The following is a 19,557-nucleotide window of genomic DNA, read 5'->3' as shown; positions in this document are numbered from 1 at the left end:
TGGTCTTGAACTCCTGGCCTCGGGTGATTCACCCACCTTGGCCTCCCAAACTGCTGGGATTACAGGCCTGAGCCACCATGCCCATTCCGCACCTGTAACCAGACAAACTTCAACCAAGACACATTTCCATGTGTGCTCTCCCCAAGCTTCCTCTTTTCCCTGGGTGGCCCTGAGACTTTGCAAAACAGCCACTGGCACCCGCTGGAACCCGGGCCAAGGAGAACTTTAATCCCACACATCCTTGGCCAAACAACAGCACAGAAACCTTTGCCCATCCCTGATTACTTTTTTTCAAGAGGGAAAAGTTTATTGCAGGTTGGGTACACTTGTAAAAGGCAAAATCTAACAATGAGAACGAACTATAGGGCTCACCAGTTTAGAAGATGAGCAGGTAAAACAAATACACAGATTATATACAATTATTAAAAAGAGCAGGATGGTGGACAAAAAGGAAAAACTGCCAGCAGCCTTCCAGAAGGTTCACAAAGTATATCCAGGGAGCACCTTCCCGCCCAGTCCTGGCTGCTTCGGGCACGCCTCCTCCTGTGGTTACCTGCCCTGCTCCAGATGAAATGCAGATGAGGAAGCAGGTACCGGGCTCAGAAGTGGAGCTCGTTCTGCTCTGCAAGTCGCTGGCTTGCAGAGAAGCAGCCGCTGGGTGCCGCATGCGCCAAGCCTCTCATTAAAAAACCCAGAGGGCAGGTTCACGGGCATTTCCTAACACACGTGTGGGAAGAGCTGGGGGAAACCCATACCGTCCAGGGAAGAAGCGGCTTCTCCCATCGTCTGTGTACAAATGAATACTGAGCATTGTCTCTGGTGAGCCCAGTGCCCCAAGCCGAATGGCTGAGCCCACCGCACTGGGCCTCTGCGCGCTTCTCAAAGCCTGCAATCCGTGTCCAATGACCAATCGTCCTCTCAGGCGCTCACTTCTTCTATTAGAAAGCCAGTCCTCTTAGCCCCCATATCACCTCTCACAGGTCACCCACAAAAGGACAAATGCAATTCTACGTCTTTCGTAAAAAAAAAAAAAAAAAAAAAAAAAAAAAAAAAACAGAGAGAGAGAAAAGAAAGGGAGTGTTCTGAGTCTACTTAAATAAGGGAAAAGGCCTTGGTTCATCCAAAGTGTTTCTATAAAAATGCATCGAATGCTGGAATAAAGTTGCACATTCTCCTGGTGAAGCTGTAAAATATCCAACAAACTGAAAATGACTGGGGATGATCTGGAACGAGTCTCTCCGAACAGCTGTTGGCAGAAAGGATGCGGCCTTTGATGCCTCCAGGAACCAGAAGGCAGCGCCCAGAGCACCAGGCCAGGCTCCAGCACGCTGGGCTCCGGCTCCCAGGCAGCCTGTGGAGGACCTGCGAACTCAAGCGCAGGCGGTGAAGAGAGGGAGGCCTGCAGCAAGGAGGCCGGTGAGGCCGAGCAGAGGGCTGGCTTCCTGGGCAGCAGCAGGCAGCTTCGCCCATCTGCAGGAGGCTCAGTCTCGGTGGCGGCGCCAGGTTCCTGCCCGCTCACCACCCGTGGCAGCGGGAGGACAGTGGGGGGTGGGAGATTCCGGAGGGGTGGGGGCCGGGACTGCTTCCCCAGGCACAGGGGTCTCCTCCACTGAGGGAGGAACTGGAGAGATGGGCTCTATTCCAGGCCTGCCGCCATCTTGACAGTGCTTGCTGCAGAAAATCTGCCCCTCCTTATCTAGAGCCGTGTTCTGAGGAGGAAACAGCAGAGACAACATATTACCCAGGCCCAGGCTCGGGTCCCAGCTGCCACGAGCAGAGAGCACGACAGAGCATGCACGGGCCTCAGAAACAGAAAAGGAGAAATAACACCAAGCTTCTAACAGAAGCATCACAGGAGAGCAATGGTTTCGGGAACCCACCAGGGGAAGGGGCCGTCCTTGGCCTCTGCTCCTACCCTGACCCAGGCTGGCAGCCCAGGACACACTGGATGTCTGTTGTCTTCTCTCGCTTTGGGCTGTGCCTGGGTTATCACTGCTTCAGCCCAAGCCCAGACCTTAAGCTCCAAAGAATTCTGAGACAATAAGCAAAACTTACAAGGGTGCTCAGTCTTAGACGGTTTACTTTTCCAAATAAAGTTCTCTGTCACAGATTGTAAAGTTACCCGCATGTCCTGTGAATAATTAGTCATCCTAACAACCTGAGATGCTGTGAAGCCTATAAAAGGCCCAGGAATTGTATGGAGCCACAATATTCTTTTTTGAGATCCTCCATGATCTCCTCACCTGTCTTCTCTTCATGTGAAGCAAAGCTTCCTTATCCTGACACATCCTGAAAGTTTTTAAATCTGCTCAGCTCTTCAAGAAACAGAAACAGCCACAAAGATGTGAGGCAGTCACCATGCGTTATAAGCCTGGCTGGGGAAGGGACCCTGGTCCTCCTTTCTCCTTCTCTATTTCCTGCTTGTCCAGGGAAGGCCGTCAAGCTGTCATCTCACTGGGCTTCCCAAAAGTGAAGGAGATGGCAGTTCCCAGGCATCTTTAGCTGAAAGGGACAACTGCCAGGAGGCATTTTGTAATTAACTACCCTGGGGAGGGAGAGGGGAAAATGCACTAGAGATTCTTTCAGTACTTTAACAACAACAACAAAAAAAGCCTAGAGAAAATAAGAATCAACAACAGGGCTTTCTAAGATGAACTTGGGTGGTGGCCTCCAGGGCACCTGGGGCCACCTGTGGAATGGCTGCTTCTCCATAGGCCCTGCCAAGTTCAAGCTGAACAGTCATCTATTTCTGGCCAGGTGCGGTGGCTCACACCTGTAATCCCAGCACTTCCAGAGGCCAAGGAGGGAGGATCACTTAAGGTCAGGAGTTTGAGACCAGCCTGGGCAACACAGAGAGACTCCAACTCCACAAAGAATTTAAAAATTAGCCGGGCATGGTGGCATGCACCTGTAGTCCTAGCTACTTGGAGGCTGAGGCAGGAGGATGGCTTGAGCTCAGGAGTTTGAGGATACAGTGAGCGAGGATCACACCACCGCACTCCAGTCTGGGCAACAGAGCAAGATCCTGTCTCAATAAACAAAACTCCTCAAACCCCTACAATTTCCAAGGACAATCTGAACTACCTGGAGAAAGGGTAATTGCGGAAAACTCCACTAAAAGATGCTCCCACCTACATGGGAAGCAGAGAGCCAGCATACAGGTCTTTCCTACCACAAAATGTCTCCTGGGTACAAGAAAATAATCCCCCTGTTATTTCTCCTTTTCTCTTCCTGTCAGAAGCACAGGGGCATGTGTGGCAGAAGGCAGGCTGGCAGTGCGGTTAGTACATACCATGGCCTTGGACCTAGCCAGAGAGAAGCAATGCAGGCGGCGGGAGAGGCAGGAGAAGGCAGGAGAGAAGCAGGGACAGAAACTAGACTTACTTTCAACAGAAGCAACACGAGTGAAACAGTTTTGTCTATCTTAAATTAAGGCAATAAACCCAAATCCTTCCCCAACTTCCCCGTGAAACAAGGCATAATCCCCCAGCGAAGAAGGCAATGCCCTTGAAAACGTCCCTTCTCAAGTCTGCACCGCAGGCGCCAAGTGACAGCAGCTTCTCAGCATTCCCTTCCCACCACAAGATGGTCTCTCCTGGACTCTGCAGCCGGGGCGAGCCCCCCGGGTTACATGGGAGGCCGTCCTACGTGCACCCTGCTCTGTCCTTTCTTCCGCATGCTAAGGACAAGTCCAAGAAAATGGAACTGTAATCCCACACCTCAGCCCTGCCTGAAACCAAGACCTCGCCCATTAAATTATCTTCTCTTATCCCAAAGGCTGGCTGAGATTACACTTACTGATACAAACTCATCTTTCGAAATGCAGCTGGAGAAAGAACAAAAGCCTTCAGGAAGGTACCCATCTTAAGCTGCTCTTTCCAAAAAGCCACTTTTCACCTAAGTGGGAAACAGCATCGGCAGGAGAACTACGGGACTCCTCCCGTGCTCTCACCAGCTGTTGGTCTGGAAAGGCAGGCAGTGTGGCAAGCTGAGAAGTTTTAAAGTAAAGTTTTCCAGGGGTGTGCTTGGCTGGCTGGAAAGGATGTGAGTAGGTACAGAAGACCCACACCAGTAAGCAGCTGAGAGCCGGACAGTGGCATCAGAAACTGAGACAAGCATGCAGGCGTGAGAGGGGCTGAGGATGGGTGTGCTGGTCGGGCGCAGTGTGGTGAATACCAGGATTCTGCTTCAGGCTCTCCCACTGTCTCAGCGGGGTAAAGAAGGAAACTCTGAGGTGCCTCTCAAACTGTCAAATCAAACTGTCAAATGAAATGCAGATAACACCATCAACTTTACTTTTTTCACCTTTATGTACCAATTCCTAGCCCATAATTTTCTCACTGAAGCCTCAGGCCCCAACTCTGGGGATGAGAACACTAGGGTGAGAGCAGATGGGAAGGTCCTATCTGTAAGTTGTCTGATGATTCAACCTCCAGACGGTTGACACTATTTCCGCTATCATTTGTATCTGCAGAAAACCAGGTTGGCCCCACAGTCTCAGTTATGAGGACATATGAGTACCAGGGAGAGTCATTTTGAGGTTATTTTTAATGTAAAAACACTGAAAACTGTTCCCGAAGACAGGACGCACGGTGATGTGAGGAGAATGAGGACGAGGAGGAGGATGAGGAGGACGAGGAGGACCATACAGCAGCATCGCAAGTTCCCCCACACAACCATGCCCCGGACCGGATCCCGCGCCAGGGGAGGATCAGCAGCAGGCCTTCCCCTCCCGCTTTTGGGGACAGCCCAAAATTCACAGGCTGGTATTTTGGCCATCGAGAATGGGTGCCACCAGAGGCAAGCCTGATTGAATTTCCCTGTAGGTACTGAATGGGATCATGACATCAGCAGTTCCTCTGAGCTAACAGCCTGCAGAGTTGTGTAGGGAACATGGGGTTAGAGGGGACACCCTGCCAACAGGCGCAAAATGACAACTGAACACACGTAAACACACAACATTTACAATCGCCATCAGAGCTGCAAACAATAATGGGTTGTTCGTTCACACAAACACCCTGTCAGAGCCCAGGAGTTTGTCTTTTGACTACTGAACTCCTCATCAGCAAATGGAAAATGGTATTTGTAAACCACACAACATAGGTTCTGTCTGAGGGGGTCTAAGCGTCATCATCCAGGACAGAGCCTGTAGAACAGCTAATCATTCCAGAACGTCAGCTGAGAGCCAGCCATAAAGAGGCTGGGCACAGGCCTACGGCCACTGATTCCTATCTGGGCCCCTGAGTCAAAAAGTGACCCCAGCAATGACTCCCTTCAGTCTCTGAGCAAACTCTCCTAAGCCCCGGGCACAGGGTGGTTAAAGGTTCTTCCTCTCAGAAGACTTAATATGGTTATTAAATTTCGATCCCAACCAATCTCTCTTCTTAAGGTTTTTTTCATGACGTGTTGAGTATGCCAATTTTTTAATGTTTTATTTTTCTAAATTTTCCAAGAAGCTGCCTTACAATGCAGTGCACGGCAAGGCTGTGTACCACTGAGCCCATCCATCAATGCTAGCTCTCGCAAGGGAATCGCTGGAAACATTCTCATGCTGTTGGCTCAATCAAGATGGTTCTTTTCAAAGTGTCTAAGCTGTAATTCTTTGACAACTCTGACTTTCTCAGGCTTTCAGCAAAACATTGCTAAAATTCAAGGGAAACCACAACTCAAAAGGCCTTCTCACTGCTTTGGCACAGAGCGCCCCCAAAGTCCTGCAAGCCATCAAAAGACTCAGCTTGCACACCCAGGCTCTGTCTGGAGAGGGAGAGAGGGAGAGCACACTTTCTGGCAGGGGAACAGCTGGGGAGCTGCAAGGACACACAGAGGGTGGCCACATAAACACAGCCGCCCCTGGGGACAGAAGAGAATGACGGCCCAGTGGGTGCTGAGAAACTGGTGGATGCTCAATCCATATAACAGAGTACTGCACGCTTGTGGGGGGTGTGGGGGGTGTGGGGATATGTGAGGTGTGTTCGGGTGTGGGGTGTGTGGGGTGTGTGGGGGTGTGTGTGGGTATGTGGGGTGTGTTGGGGTGTGTGCAGTGGGGGGTGTGGGGGATGTGGTGTGGGGGATGTGGGGGGGGTGTGGAGGTATGTAGGGTGTGGGGTATGTGGAATGGGGGTGTGGGGGATGTGTGGTGTGGGGGATGTGGGGGGATGTGGGGGATGTGGGGGGTGTGGGGGATGTGTGGTGTGGGGGATGTGGGGGGGGTGTGGGGGTATGTGGGGTGTGTGGGGGTATGTGGGGGGTGTGGGGGTTTGTGGGGGTTTGTGGGGGCTGTGGGGTGTGTGGGGGTGCAGGGGGTGTGAGGGATGTGTGGTGTGGGGATGTGGGGGGTGTGTGGGGGTATGTGGGGGGTGTGGGGGTGTGGGGTGGGGGTAGGGGTGTGGGGTGTGTGGAGTTGGGGGTGTGGGGATGTGTAGTGTGGGGGATGTGGGGTGTGTGGGGGTGTGTGGGGTGTGTGAGGGTGCAGGGAGTGTGAGGGATGTGTGGTGTGGGGGATGTGGGGGGTATGTGGGGGTATGTGGGGTGTGTGGGGGTGGGGGGTGGGGGTAGGGGTGTGGGGTGTGTGGAGTGGGGGTTGTGGGGGATGTGTAGTGTGGGGGTGTGTGGGGGTGCAGGGGGTGTGAGGGATGTGTGGTGTGGGGGATGTGGGGGGGTGTGGGGGTATGTGGGGTGTGTGGGGGTGTGGGGTGGGGTGTGTGGGGGTGTGGGGTGGGGTGTGTGGAGTGGGGGGGTGTGGGGGATGTGTAGTGTGGGGGATGTGGGGGTGTGTGGGGGTGTGTGGGGTGTGGGGGTATGCGGGGTGTGTGGGGATGTGGGGTGTGTGGGGGTGCAGGGGGTGTGAGGGATGTGGGGAGTGTGTGAGGGTATGTGGGGCGTGTGGGGGTGTGGGGTGTGGGGGGTGGGGGTGGGGGGTGTGTGGAGTGGGCGGTGTGGGGGATGTGTGGTGTGGGGGATGTGGGGGGTGTGTGGGGGTACGTGGGGTGTGTGGGGGTGTGGGGTATGTGGGGTGGGGGGTGTGGGGGATGTGTGGTGTGGGGGATGTGGGGAGTGTGTGGGGGTATGTGGGGTGTGTGGGGGTGTGGGGGTGTGGGGTGTGGGGGATGTGTGATGTGTGATGTGGGGGTATGGGGGATGTAGGGGGTGTGTGGGGGTATGTGGGGTGTGTGGAGGTATGTGGGGTGTGTGGGGGTATGTGGGGGTATGTGGGGTGTGTAGGGGTGTGGGGTGTGGGGGGTGGAGGTGTGTGTGGAGTGGGGGGTATGGGGGATGTGTGGTGTTGGGGATGTGAGGGGTGTGTGGGGGTATGTGGGGTGTTTGGGGGTGTGGGGTGTGTTGGGGTGTGGGGGGTGTGAGGGATGTGTGGTGTGGGGGGTGTGGGGTGTGTGGGGGTATGAGGGATGCGTAGTGTGGGGTGTTGGGGGTGTGAGGGATGTGTGGTGTAGGGGGTGTGAGGGATGTGTGGTGTGGGGTGTGAGGGATGTGTGGTGTAGGGGGTGTGAGGGATGTGTGGTGGGGGATGTTGGGGTGTGGGGGTGTGGTGGTGTGGGGATGTGGGTTATGAGTGTGGCTTCCTTATAGCTTCTATCTAGACCCCGTGTCTTCCTAGGTAAGGCTCCCAGACAACCATGTACCATGAGAATATGCCACTGTTTCCCTTCTAGTTGGGTAGGAAACAAGGAGGACCTTCCAGAGGGTGAGAGGCCTGTCCCAAGTACAAGTGACGGAGCTGTGGAGGTGGCCCATCCTTAGCTGTCAGGACTCAGTGTGGTCACGGGGGGCCCAGATGTGAAACTCAGACGCCCATCACCTCAGCAGGTCTGATTCGAAAGCCGCTCCAGCCAACTCCAGCTCTGGGAAAGGCCACTCCGCCCCTGTTCCCTGCTCCTGGGAGTGCATGGGGAGAACCGAGGTCCCTGCCTGGGTGGCTGGTTGGCTTCTACCTGCTCATGGTGAGCTAGCCTTCCGGCCCAGGGTTGCATTGGCTCAGGCCTGGACAGCTGCTGTGGGTGTGCTGCCCTCACCTCTGGTTCAATGCTTTTTCCTTTTGATTCATTTACTCTCATGTCACTTTTCATTTTAACTTGTTGTGTTTATGTATTTAGGAAAGTTGCCTTAAGAAACATTTTGGAAGAAGAAAAGGCTAAAAAAATAAGGCCATCATTGTCACTGACATCTCATAAAATGTTACCAACCCTGAAAAACGAATATATATTTTTTTCCTTGGTTCTGTACTTTTAAAAGCCCCAAACTGTATTTTATAAAACAGTGATTTTTTAAAACTGAAATTTGTTTAGCTTTGGCTGTTTCTTATCCCAAATCTCAAAGAATAATTCACATCTCTAATAATCTATTTCTGAGGCCTTGGAGTAGGCAGGGAGTTAATTCCTAACACAACAAATCCCGCCAGGGCTTGGGAGTCTCTCCAGATGAGAAGGCAGAGACAAGAGTGGAAGCAGCTGCCCAGAGAGCCTGGCCAGGAGCTCCTTGATGCCTGGACCCCTCACACCAGCCCTGCTGTTCCCTGCACAAGCCCCTCCACACAGTGCCCGAAGCCTGGGAGTTGCCGGACGAGTGCCCTCCACATGCCAAGCCAATCTTCATATGAAAATCTTCATATGAAATAGGACCACGGAAGGCACCAACTTCCAAGTGAGGGCAGCTCCCGGCTACCTAATTCAAAAACTTCAAGGCCAGCTCCGCAGTCAGGCCAGACGCTGCCACCTTCCACTCACCATGATGACGGAGACCCCGGTGGTAGTGCTGTTCTGTTTGGGGAGCGCATTATTAAAGTGCTGTTTTAGTTTACCTGTCACCTCAGCTTGCATGTTATTCTCCTGGGAGGCATCATCCTACAGGAAAGAAAAGAATCAAATACAATGCTTTTTCCATCCTCCCCTTTGAGTTGTCTTTTCCTTGAGAGTCCCCCTCCCCACCTGAACCACCCTCCTGACCTCTTCCTAAATGGGCCCCTCTTAGCCACAGAATTAGGAAAGCAATGATCTTTCAAAAATAACTATTGTTATTCAGTAGTCCCATACCCTGAGAAAGACCTCACACCATTCCCTCTGCCCCTCAGGACTAGAGGAGGCCCAGGAGAGGGCCCAGGTCTCCCGGGACACAAAGCAGGACACACTTTAGGCTACTGAGACCCTCACCCAAGGCACACGATTTAGTATGATCCCTCCCATGGAAGCATCAAAAGTAATTGTTTTTCACTTTAATCAAGAATTCATTTAGTTGTTAGTCTTTATTGCTTATAATAAAAAAAAAAATGTATCTTAGCTACTTGATCCAAGAACCACGTCATTTAGCCCAAGAGAGCAGCAAGCAGGGTCCAGAGAAACTGCACCCGGATGGCGGGTGGGTGGGGCAGTGGAGGTACACAGGGAGCTTCCCAACCCGAGTCAACAAAGCCCTGGGCTAATTAAACTAACTTCACTCTCCTGGAGCCTCCCAGAAATGAGGGAAATGGAAGAAATGTAATTTCCACAGTCCCCATTTATTGGATCATGTTTCCCTCCTAGAGACCACCTGAGCCTCTGGAAGAGAACTCTAGTCAATATCATGTGTCTCCACCCAGCTCTGAGGCCACCCTGTCTCAGCCTCCCCATCAACAGCAGGAGGTCTCCTGAGAGCACGTGCCCTGAAGGCGCAAAGATCAGAGTCTGAAACAGGCTCCTCTCCAGGGCAAACCCTGGAAACTCTCAAACCCCGGAACCGCAGAAGATGAGAGCTAAAAGCCTCCTGAAAGAGCACTGTGGCCAACTCCATTTTGCAGGGCCAAGAAAGGGACAGTGACTTGCCCAGGTGACTCGCAGAGCAGGGTCTAAGACTGGCACCCTAGTGCCAACTGCTTTCTTGGGGAGCCATCTTCATGCTACTTGCTCAATGGGACAGATAGACATCTACCATGGAGCTTGGATGCATAACTTTTGCATTTGCAAACATCACAGTGAGGAACCGTGCTGTTGGCCAGAGCAGTGATGCCCATTCCCTGGGAATGTGGGTACTTACTGACACCCAGGGGTGACTCAGGATTTGTCCCGCGGTACACCGAGCTTCAACATTTACCTGAAGCATTTGACTGATTAATTCCTACAAATAAACAAACAAGTAAGACCACAGAGGAGGAGAAAGGAGGTAATTCCAGCATAAATACAGAAATCTGAGTTTGTGGCAAGCACTTCAGAGAAAAGCCAGCACAGCTGCTAACTGATTCAAACTAAAACGTAATTATACCTACTCTCCTAATGCCTTATAAGCAGTGCAACAGAAAAGACAGTCTCTCGTGAGTCCATGTGAAACTAAGATGTTCTCCCCTAAGAATTCCGGTCATTGTTATTATTCCACAGTCTAAAACTGCAGAATTTTTCCTTTTGGCAATTCAGTGTGTTTCATGAGTCCATCCCTGTATCCTGATGGGTGCCCAATACATATTTCTTGAGTAAATGAAATAATAGATGTTGAGAGCTTAGAGGAGCACAAGAGGATGGAGGGAAACCAGAAAGATGACCAGTCCAGCTTTAAGAATTTGGCCAAGAACTTCAGAGACCATACCATGGGATGAACTTAAAAGAACAACCACACATTAAAAGCCAAGGAACTTTCTGGAATGCAATACCAAGCACGGCTACAGCCCTGTGCAATGGGTGAGGACCCCACAACGTAATACAACCCACAGAAACAGGCCTGGAGGGTACCTTGGCAGAGTCCGTGATGTTATCCCAGTAGGGGGCCGGAAACTCCAGCTTCCCAGCCAAGATCTGGTCGAAGAGATCTTCCTGGAGATTGTTCTCACTAAGCCAGTGACAAAGAAATGGAAGAAAAGTCAGTCACCGTAGAATTTTTCAACAAAATGTCCACCGGAAGAGTGGGGAAAGGAGTCCAGTCTCTGGCTTTGACTTGGGCATTCCATATCTCAATTATGTATCTCAATTCCATTTGTAATGACAACTTCTCCTTTTAGACAATGAGCCAAAGAATATTTCCATAGGCCGAGGAATTAAAGAGACAGAGACAATGACTCAAACATTTGCTTAATGAGTGCAGAGTTTCAGTTTGGGAAGATGGAAAAGTTCTGGAAAGGGACGGCGGTGATTCTTGCACACAGTGTGAACGTATTTAGTGGTAATGAACTGTACGCTTAAAAACGGTGAGAATGATTGATTTTGTTATGTATATTTACCACACACACACTCAAGAAAATATTTGAATCCACAAATAATGGAAATCCTCATTTCGGGGGGAAAAAAATCAGCATCTGCCCTCAAGCTGTCACGGCAACAAGAAAGGAAAGGCAGAAAATCTAAGTCCGATCTCCTTTCCCTTCTTCTTTCCAATTTAATAGCCAAAGATCAGTGTAACTGCCAACATATGAAAAAGTCATAAGGAGTTCAGGATCTGGATAAACATTCATGAAATAATTAGTTCACCGTTGGAAACTGACTGTCATTTAAGCTCAGTCTGAGAGGAAGGGCCAACCCAAGATGCCAAGCAGAACAGCATAGGCTGGGGCAAACCCGTATCAGCAGCTCACAGGGGCTCCCTCCCACCTGCGCCCGACCGACCCACCCTCGGAGGTGCACTTACACAGTTAGTGCCTGATGAATACAGGCTGACCTGACTTCTCATGAATGAGGTCATGGGAATGTGGAAACACCACTGGGGAAGACGTCCCCAGCCTCCCATATAACTTCACCTCCACAGCCCCCTCACTTGGTGGGTGCATCGATGGCTAGAGTGAGGAACAGCATCACTAGTTTTCCGGGCCATTACAAGGCCCCATGAGAAAGCTCAGAATGGGCTATTGGAGTCAACTTCAAAATCCAGGAGTGCAAGTTAAGTATTACCCAGCAAGTGTGCAAACCATTCTTGGAATTTCTTCACCCAGCCTTCAGGGTTTTGCTACCAACCCCCTCAAAGGGGAACAAGGGCAAGCATGGTGTCCTGAGAAACAGATCATTCAGGACAGTGTCTAGCAATAAATTCTAGGGCTGTTGTGATGACATGGCTCCCTCATTCCTCTCCTATTAAAAAGAGTAGAGTTGGCTGGGTGTGATGGCTCATGCCTGTAATCCCAACACTCTGGGAGGCCGAGGTGGGTGGATTACCTGAGGTCAGGAGTTTGAGACCAGCCTGACCAACGTGGTGAAACCCTGTCTCTACTAAAAATACAAAAAAATCAGCCAGGCATGGTGGTGCACACCTGTAATCCCAGCTACTCAGGAGGCTGGGGCAGGAGAATCCCTTGAACCTGGGAGGTGGAGGTTGCAGTAAGCCGAGATCGCACCACTGCATTCCAGCCTGGGCAACAGAGCAAGACTCTGTCTCAAAAAAAAAAAAAAAAAAAAAAAAAAAGAGTAGAGTTTGTGAGCTTTGTAAATATTCATGATATTTAAGAGCAAGCCCAGGTCTTTGCTATTGTGAATAGTGCCACAATAAACATACGTGTGCATGTGTCTTTATAGAAGCATGATTTATAATCCTTTGGGTATATACCCAGTAATGGGATGGCTGGGTCAAATGGTATTTCTAGTTCTGGATCCTTGAGGAATCGCCACACTGTCTTCCACAATGGTTGAACTAGTTTACAGTCCCACCAACAGTGTAAAAGTGTTCCTATTTCAAATGTCCATCAATGATAGACTGCATTAAGAAAATGTGGCACATATACACCATGGAATACTATGCAGCCATAAAAAAGGATGAGTTCATGTCCTTTGTAGGGACATGGATGAAGCTGGAAACCATCATTCTCAGCAAACTATCGCAAGGACAAAAAACCAAACAACCCATGTTCTCACTCATAGGTGGGAATTGAACAATGAGAACACACGGACACAGGAAGGGGAACATCACACACCGGGGCCTGTCATGGGGTGGGGAGAGGGGGAGGGATAGCATTAGGAGATATACCTAATGTAAATGATGAGTTAATGGGTGCAGCACACCAACATGATGCATGTATACATATGTAACAAACCTGCATGTTGGGCACATGTACCCTAGAACCTAAATAAAAAATAAAAATAAAAAAAGCAAGCCCAGCTGAATGGACACCCACTGGTCCATGGAGTTTGTTGAAGAGGCACACTGAGGAGCGAAAGTCAGGACAGATAACTGGGCCAGGATTCCCACTACTGTCCCGAAGAGTGATTTCCTATGAATGCACACACGTTTCTTAGTGTCAAAATGTTTTCTTTCCTTTTCACTGTTATTTCCTTGCTGAGTGAATTCAGCTTGCTGCTCCTTCAAAGTGAGTACAGAATACATCTAAGATTATTAGATTTAGTGGAAAACTTAAGAAAACCAGAGGGCTTCAATACATGATGCTAGAAAAAGATATTAAAAATGAGCTATTTCCACAATCATTCTTTTCAGTCACCCTTACCTATTATTCCACTCACCTCTCCCTTATTTTTTCTGGAATCTCAAATATCTTTTATTTTGTTAATCTATATAGCTTTTATTTTGTTAATAAATAGCTAAAAAGCTGGAAGTGTGTGCACAGCAGTCATTTATAGCAGCTGGTTCTTGGCAAAATACCCTGAGTCAACAAACAAAACCATAGGGTGTCTCAGCAATGAGAATGGGACCCTGAAGTATCCACTGTTAGTTGCAAGAGCTTTGACAGTTGGGGCCTGCCCCGCACTAGAAAAATAGAAAGCTAATTTATCTTTCTTAGCAGTCATGTAAGAAAAGCTGCTCTGATTAAATCCACACTGGATTTGGTATCACACTGATACTCCACAATCTGGCTGAGATCCTTCATGGCATTTTTAAATTCTAAAACAATATAGCCTTTGGACCAAGGTGCTGTAAGTCTAAAAATGTCCGTTAAGAAAAACTTGAAAAATAACAAAAGAGTTTGTGCACACGCTCTCTTTTCAATGACAAAGCATTATAATTCAGAAAAGGTAAACCTGAAAATGTTGTAAGCTATTTCCCAAATGATGTTCAAACATTCCACTTAGAGCACTTTGTGTGTGTTTTAAGAGAAACAAAAATTTCAGTATAGTCATACAAATAATACTTTTTGTCAGTGACCCTAAGAGCAGACTTGCTTAGACAACAACTAAAATTTTGGGTGCCTCTGAAAAACCAATCTACTTCTCGGTAATGATCAACCTGATATTGAAAAAGACTACAAGGAAATGGCCCAGGCACAGTGGCTCACACCTATAATCTCAACACTTTGAGAGGCTGGAGTGGGAGGACTGCCTGAAGCTAGGAGTTCAAGACCAGCCTGGACAACACTGCAAAACCCCATCTCAACGAAAAACTTCAACAACTAGTGCAATATAGTGGTGCACACATGTGGTCTCAGCTACTCAGGAGGCTGAGGGAGGAGGACTGCTTGAGCCAGGAGTTGGAGACTGCAGTGAGCTGTGATTGCACCACTACACTCCAGCCTGGTCAACAGAGACCCTGTCTCTTAAAAAATAAATTAAAAAGATTAAAAAATAAAATTTACAGACTGGGCAACAAAGTGAGACCCTATCTCTACAAAAAAAAAAAAAAAAAAAATGCTGGGCATGGTGGTGTGTGCTTGTAGTCCCAGCTACTTGGGAGGCTGACGTGGGAGGATTCCTTGAGCCTGGAGTGGGCTGTGATCACACCAGCCTGGGTGACAGAGCAAGATCCTGCCTATAAAAAAGAAAAAAAAAAAAAGACTAAAAAGAGAACACATGTCAAACTACAACTAAAACCTGAAAAGCCTGAAGAAGAAAGAATGAAAGATGCTACAGTCAGAGAAGCTAAAACTGTAAATTCCAAATAACAATTTTAGTTTAAATGCTTTGGGTTAAAGTTGTCTTTTGTATAAAACAAAGAGACTATTTTGAAATATGTGAAGGACTTTAAAGTACAAATGTAGACAATCTATTTTATACCAAACTTATTTACCATAATTTAAAGTATCATGTCTGTAATTAATGACATACATTTCTGTATTATAGTAGGTTATAAAATCTACCCAGAATGTCGCTGTATGCCATGAAGACACTTCGGTAACATGCGTTTAACATTACAGATTCTCTTTCATCACAATATGATATAAAAGAGGGAAAGCGCTGTCTTAATTTTTAAAAGCTACCTGGAGGTCTATGACCTGCTTCTGAAGGCAGCATATTAGGGCAGCAGCTTTCAGAATGTAGCTTTATTGCTTTTGATTAGCCAAACTTATCTCTAGACCCCACGAAAAAGCTGCTCCCCGTTCAGTATCAATCCATGATAAATGCATCCTCTTAAATTTGAGTCTCACTTTTGTTAAAAAGTAAAAAGCAGTGAAAGAAAAAACTCTCAGGCTGCATCGGCAACTGCAAACACTAGAGGGAGTTGTGAGCACACAGTCCTCTCAAACTCATCCCCCAAGACCCTTTCCCAGCTGATCCCAGCTTGGGTTAGCCAGGGAAGGGAACTCTGCTGTAACTGGCCCAGCCAGGATCACCTGTCATCAAGATGCATTCCCCTTCTCCACTTGACCAACTCCCAAAACATGACATCACTGAGACCAGCCAAGGCCCGGTGTGACTTTAAAAATGGCCACAAATTATTCCCTTCCCACTATATACTTAGCTCATTTTCTCCCACATTTACTCTCGGGTTAGCTGTTTGACTTGATTTGCTTAACGGCACATCAAGTGTGAGGTGAGCAGAGGCTGAGGAAGTGCTCAGGGAGTAGAACTTGCCCTGTCTCTGGCTGCTTTGGGGAATCTTACATCCACTCGTATGGAAGCCCAGGACAGCCCCTGCATGATGAAAGCACAGGGCCAAGTCATCTCTCTTGTCCCAGTGGACACTGAGCAACCTACCAGGGGTGCAAGTGGGGCCATCCTAGAGCATCAAGCCCCCACTGAGCCAGCCAGCTCAGAAGATTCACTCAACTGATCCATGCAATTGTTTCACACTCCTAACTTCAGGGGTAGTTTGTTACTCAGCAAAAGCTAACTGAAATGTACAGTAATTCCACAGTCTGTGTAACCCACCTAGTCAATGACTTTGACGGAAGGCCACGATGTCGACGGCCAGATGGAAATATCTTTCCACCTATAAAAACTCCACTAATACCACAAAGGTCTCACTCAAATGCTACATCTTTCATGAATGCTACATCCTTGTGATTTCCAGCCCTGAACTAAGCACTCCCTCATGCTCTGCTTATTCTCTTTGATCAATAGTCTTTCGAGGTGTGTCTTTATCTATAGCATAAGGCTTTCAAAAGTAGAGACTAACATCTGTCAGTCTTACGTTTACTGCAATGCCAATTAGAAAACTATTCAACGCAATGGGAAAACTGAGAATTTTAAAAAGATAATCCTTTCAACTTTTCTGTATGTTTGAAAGTTTTCATAATAAAATATTGGAGGGAAAAGAAGATAAAACCATTTTTCACTTACTGACCCAGTACAACACTATAAACACCAAGCCATAGGCTAAATGTTCATGTCTCCCCAAAAATCACATGCTGAAACCTAATGCCCAATGTGATGGTAGTAGGAGATGGGACCTTTGGGCAGCCATGCTGTTGTTAGGGGTGGAGCTCTCATGAATAAGATTAGGGCCCTTACAAAAGACCCCAGAGATTCCCTTGCCCTTTCCACTGCATGTGGTTAGAGTGAGGAGATGGCTCTCTATGAACCAGGAAGTGAGCCCTCAACAGTCACCAAATCTGTAGTACCTTGATCTTGGAATTCTCAACCTCCAGAACTGGAAGGATGAATTTTCTGGTGTTTATAAGCCACATTGTATATGATATTTTGTTATGGCTAGTCAAATAAACTAAGGGAAACCACGACCTCAGGTTTTGTTCACCACTTTATTCCTAGCACTTAAAATCATGCCTGGCGCACAGTAGCTACTCATTAGAGAGTTAAAAAATGAACAAAGGAAGAGATTAAAGTGAAAAGAAGTCAAGAAAACTCAGAAGAAAACAGAACATGCATGGTTAGATGAACTTCTGCTTCAGAGTAATTCATTTGCTCCAGAGGGGGAGATGAAACTCATCAAGAGCTGTGGCTGAAGCCCCTCACTCATTCCCTGCACAAAGATTGCCAGGCCAGTGAGTGTGCTCCCGTGCCCTGCTCAAACACCCTGACCATTGTCAGTGGCCATCTCTGCTCCCACCATGTGAAGCAAATGGTTACACCAAGACTCAGTCAGTCTGTGTATTCCCAGGGCTATTTATACCACAAGTGTTTGTAATTCTATTCTTAATTAAATGTCATGTGAACCAATAAAATGAATTTTAAGAAAAAAGAGATCCTGTTTCTATGAGAACAAACTTGAACGCTTTGGAAACAGGATATAAAAACTGCTGTCTAATTGAGTGAGAGAGACCACTATGAAGAACTGGAAGATGACATACCTGGAAGGATTCGGACTGCTTCACAAGGCTCTTTAAATCTTGCTGTGGTTTGAAAAGATGGAGAAACTGGACACGGTAGACACTGTATTATGGGTTTATTTTTACGAAAGAATGAACACTGGAAACTCAGAGGACCAACTAAACACAAAGCAAAGGCCTTCACCTCACACCCAAAGTATGCTAATGAGTATACACATTAATAGGCTGTAAATTAAAAAGTGAAAGGTGTTTATGTAATTTTTAACTGGCATTTTTAGTGACCAAACAGTTCCAACTTCCAGGAGCAAAGTGTCTGCTTCTGGACCCAAGTGAGAGCATTTGCAATTCAAATACGTCGCCCAAAAGGCCGCCTACCTTCGGAATGGTGGGAATCCACAAAGAAGTATGTATGTGATCACGCCAGCTGCCCAAATGTCCACCTTCAGACCATAGCTAGGAAAACAAAGTAGGTGAGGGGGAGAGAAATGATGACTGGCAAGAACCTTCCATGGTACTGGAGTATTGCCTTTATTTGTTAGGAAAATGATTATTTTAGTGTAAATTATTCATTTCATTTCACATAGAGATCAATGAATCACGCTTTAGAAAAAGGCATCTGTTTCTGCCAACCTAACCACAGTCTTGGTGACTACTGCCATATTCTCAAGAGTGACCTTGGGACACAAGTCCAGGCCAGGGATCTGGCCAGGTAAGCATAAAGTCTGCTTCCTGAGGTCAAAATCATGGTGCAGGCAACAGACTCTCACTTCTTTCCATTCTCCATCTTCAGGAGGCACTGTATACACAAGCAGCAATAGCAACAAAACAGACCTTTCTCACCAAAGTTAAAGTACTAACCAGGGCCACCAGAAGTCTTACCCAGTTTCTGCAATGATTTCTGGAGCCACATAAGTGGGTGTGCCACAGACTGTGTATAAAGGGCCTTCTACCACAGTCGCAAGCCCAAAGTCTCCCAGTTTCAAAGACTTGGTTCCATCGGGATATTCACACACCTGAAACAGAAATCAGCTAACAATCAGATGATGTTTCTTTTCCTTAACAATTGTGAGAGGGCTCTTGGAATTAGGCAGAAAGGACACAAATACATTTACTATTAAACTCTAATGAAATCTCTCCTTGTGATTCTTTTTTTGAAGACAGGGTCTCGCTTTGTTGCCCAGGCTGGAGTGTGGTGGTGTGACCACAGCTCACTGCAGCCTCAACCTCTGGGCTGAAGTAATCCTTCCCCCACCGAACCCCCACCAAGTAGCTGGAACTATAGGTACATGCCACCACACTAGGCTAATTTCTTTATTTTTTGTAGAGACAGGGTCTCCTTATATTGCCCAAGCTGGTCTTTAACTCCTAGGATCGTGAGATCCGCCCACCTCAGCCTCCCAAAGTGCTGGGAATACAGGCGTGAGCTACCGTGCCCGACCCCTCCCTGTGATTCTAACACCATGATTTATCTTTGTTGCTTTAAAGTGCTAATTTTTTTCTCTTCAGAGATTTTGCACAATTGTGTGAAATTTGGAAAAAATATTTTCCACTTTTGCAGAAAGTTCCTTTCCTAGGAGTACAATGAACACACGTGCTTGCTTACACAGTAGTTAGAGTGTAGGCGGCTCTGTACCTGATGGACATGAGAGAGGCCTCTAATCCTGGAGGTAGAAACTGACCTTTATTTAGCATTTACTCTGTGTGATCTACTTGAGAGCCCAAGAAATGGTGTATTAAGTGTTCACCAAAGCACTCAGTGACCTCCACGGGACTAGCATGTTTAGTTCAGAAAATAAAATTGAGGGCAGCAATGGGGTCCTTGTTGTCTGGACAGTCAATGATGAAATACAAATATGATATAGGGGAAAACCTTAGAAGTTTAGAAAGAAAATGACCTTTGGGATCAGGCAGCCTGAACTTCCATAATAAGTCCACACATCTGGTTGTGTGACCTCTGAAAGTCACATAACCTCTCTGAGCACATTTTTTCATCTATGAAGTGAGATAATGCCAGTACCTCCCTTGTGAAGTTGGTGTGAAGGTGAAATGAGACAAAGCTCAGAACAGGGCTCAATAAATGCTCCTTCCTTGTGGGTAATGATAAAGGAGAAAAAATAAAAAGTAAAAAAATAAAACATGTTCTTTCCATTTCCTGGAAGGACTGGCTGATAATTATCACATTGGAAAAGGTTTAAAAATGCTGGTGG

General features: G+C 47.7%; 1 protein-coding gene across 7 annotated transcripts in view; it reads right to left on the bottom strand.

Moving 5' to 3' along the window:
- Positions 1-266: 266 nt before the first annotated feature.
- The window catches only part of DCLK2 (doublecortin like kinase 2), a 179,671-nt gene continuing 160,380 nt past the window's right edge, over positions 267-19,557 (bottom strand). For 6 of the 7 annotated variants that reach the window (XM_004088513.3, XM_030816227.1, XM_030816228.1 and 3 more), the window contains 6 exons: positions 18,230-18,363; positions 17,726-17,803; positions 10,707-10,803; positions 10,021-10,101; positions 8,739-8,855; positions 267-1,709 (listed from right to left, as the gene is read on the bottom strand). In XM_004088513.3, coding sequence (XP_004088561.3) covers positions 1,482-1,709; positions 8,739-8,855; positions 10,021-10,101; positions 10,707-10,803; positions 17,726-17,803; positions 18,230-18,363 — 735 coding nt within the window. In that variant the 3' untranslated portion in view covers positions 267-1,481. The remainder of the gene's footprint in view (positions 1,710-8,738; positions 8,856-10,020; positions 10,102-10,706; positions 10,804-17,725; positions 17,804-18,229; positions 18,364-19,557) is intronic. The other variant, XM_030816229.1, reaches the window with a different exon arrangement.

The sequence above is a fragment of the Nomascus leucogenys genome, chromosome 7b (genome assembly GCF_006542625.1).
Source record: "Nomascus leucogenys isolate Asia chromosome 7b, Asia_NLE_v1, whole genome shotgun sequence".
NCBI classification, from domain to species: Eukaryota; Metazoa; Chordata; class Mammalia; order Primates; family Hylobatidae; genus Nomascus; species Nomascus leucogenys.
The sequence above is the reverse complement of the archived record's forward strand: the minus strand, read 5'-3'. Positions and strand labels throughout refer to the sequence as shown.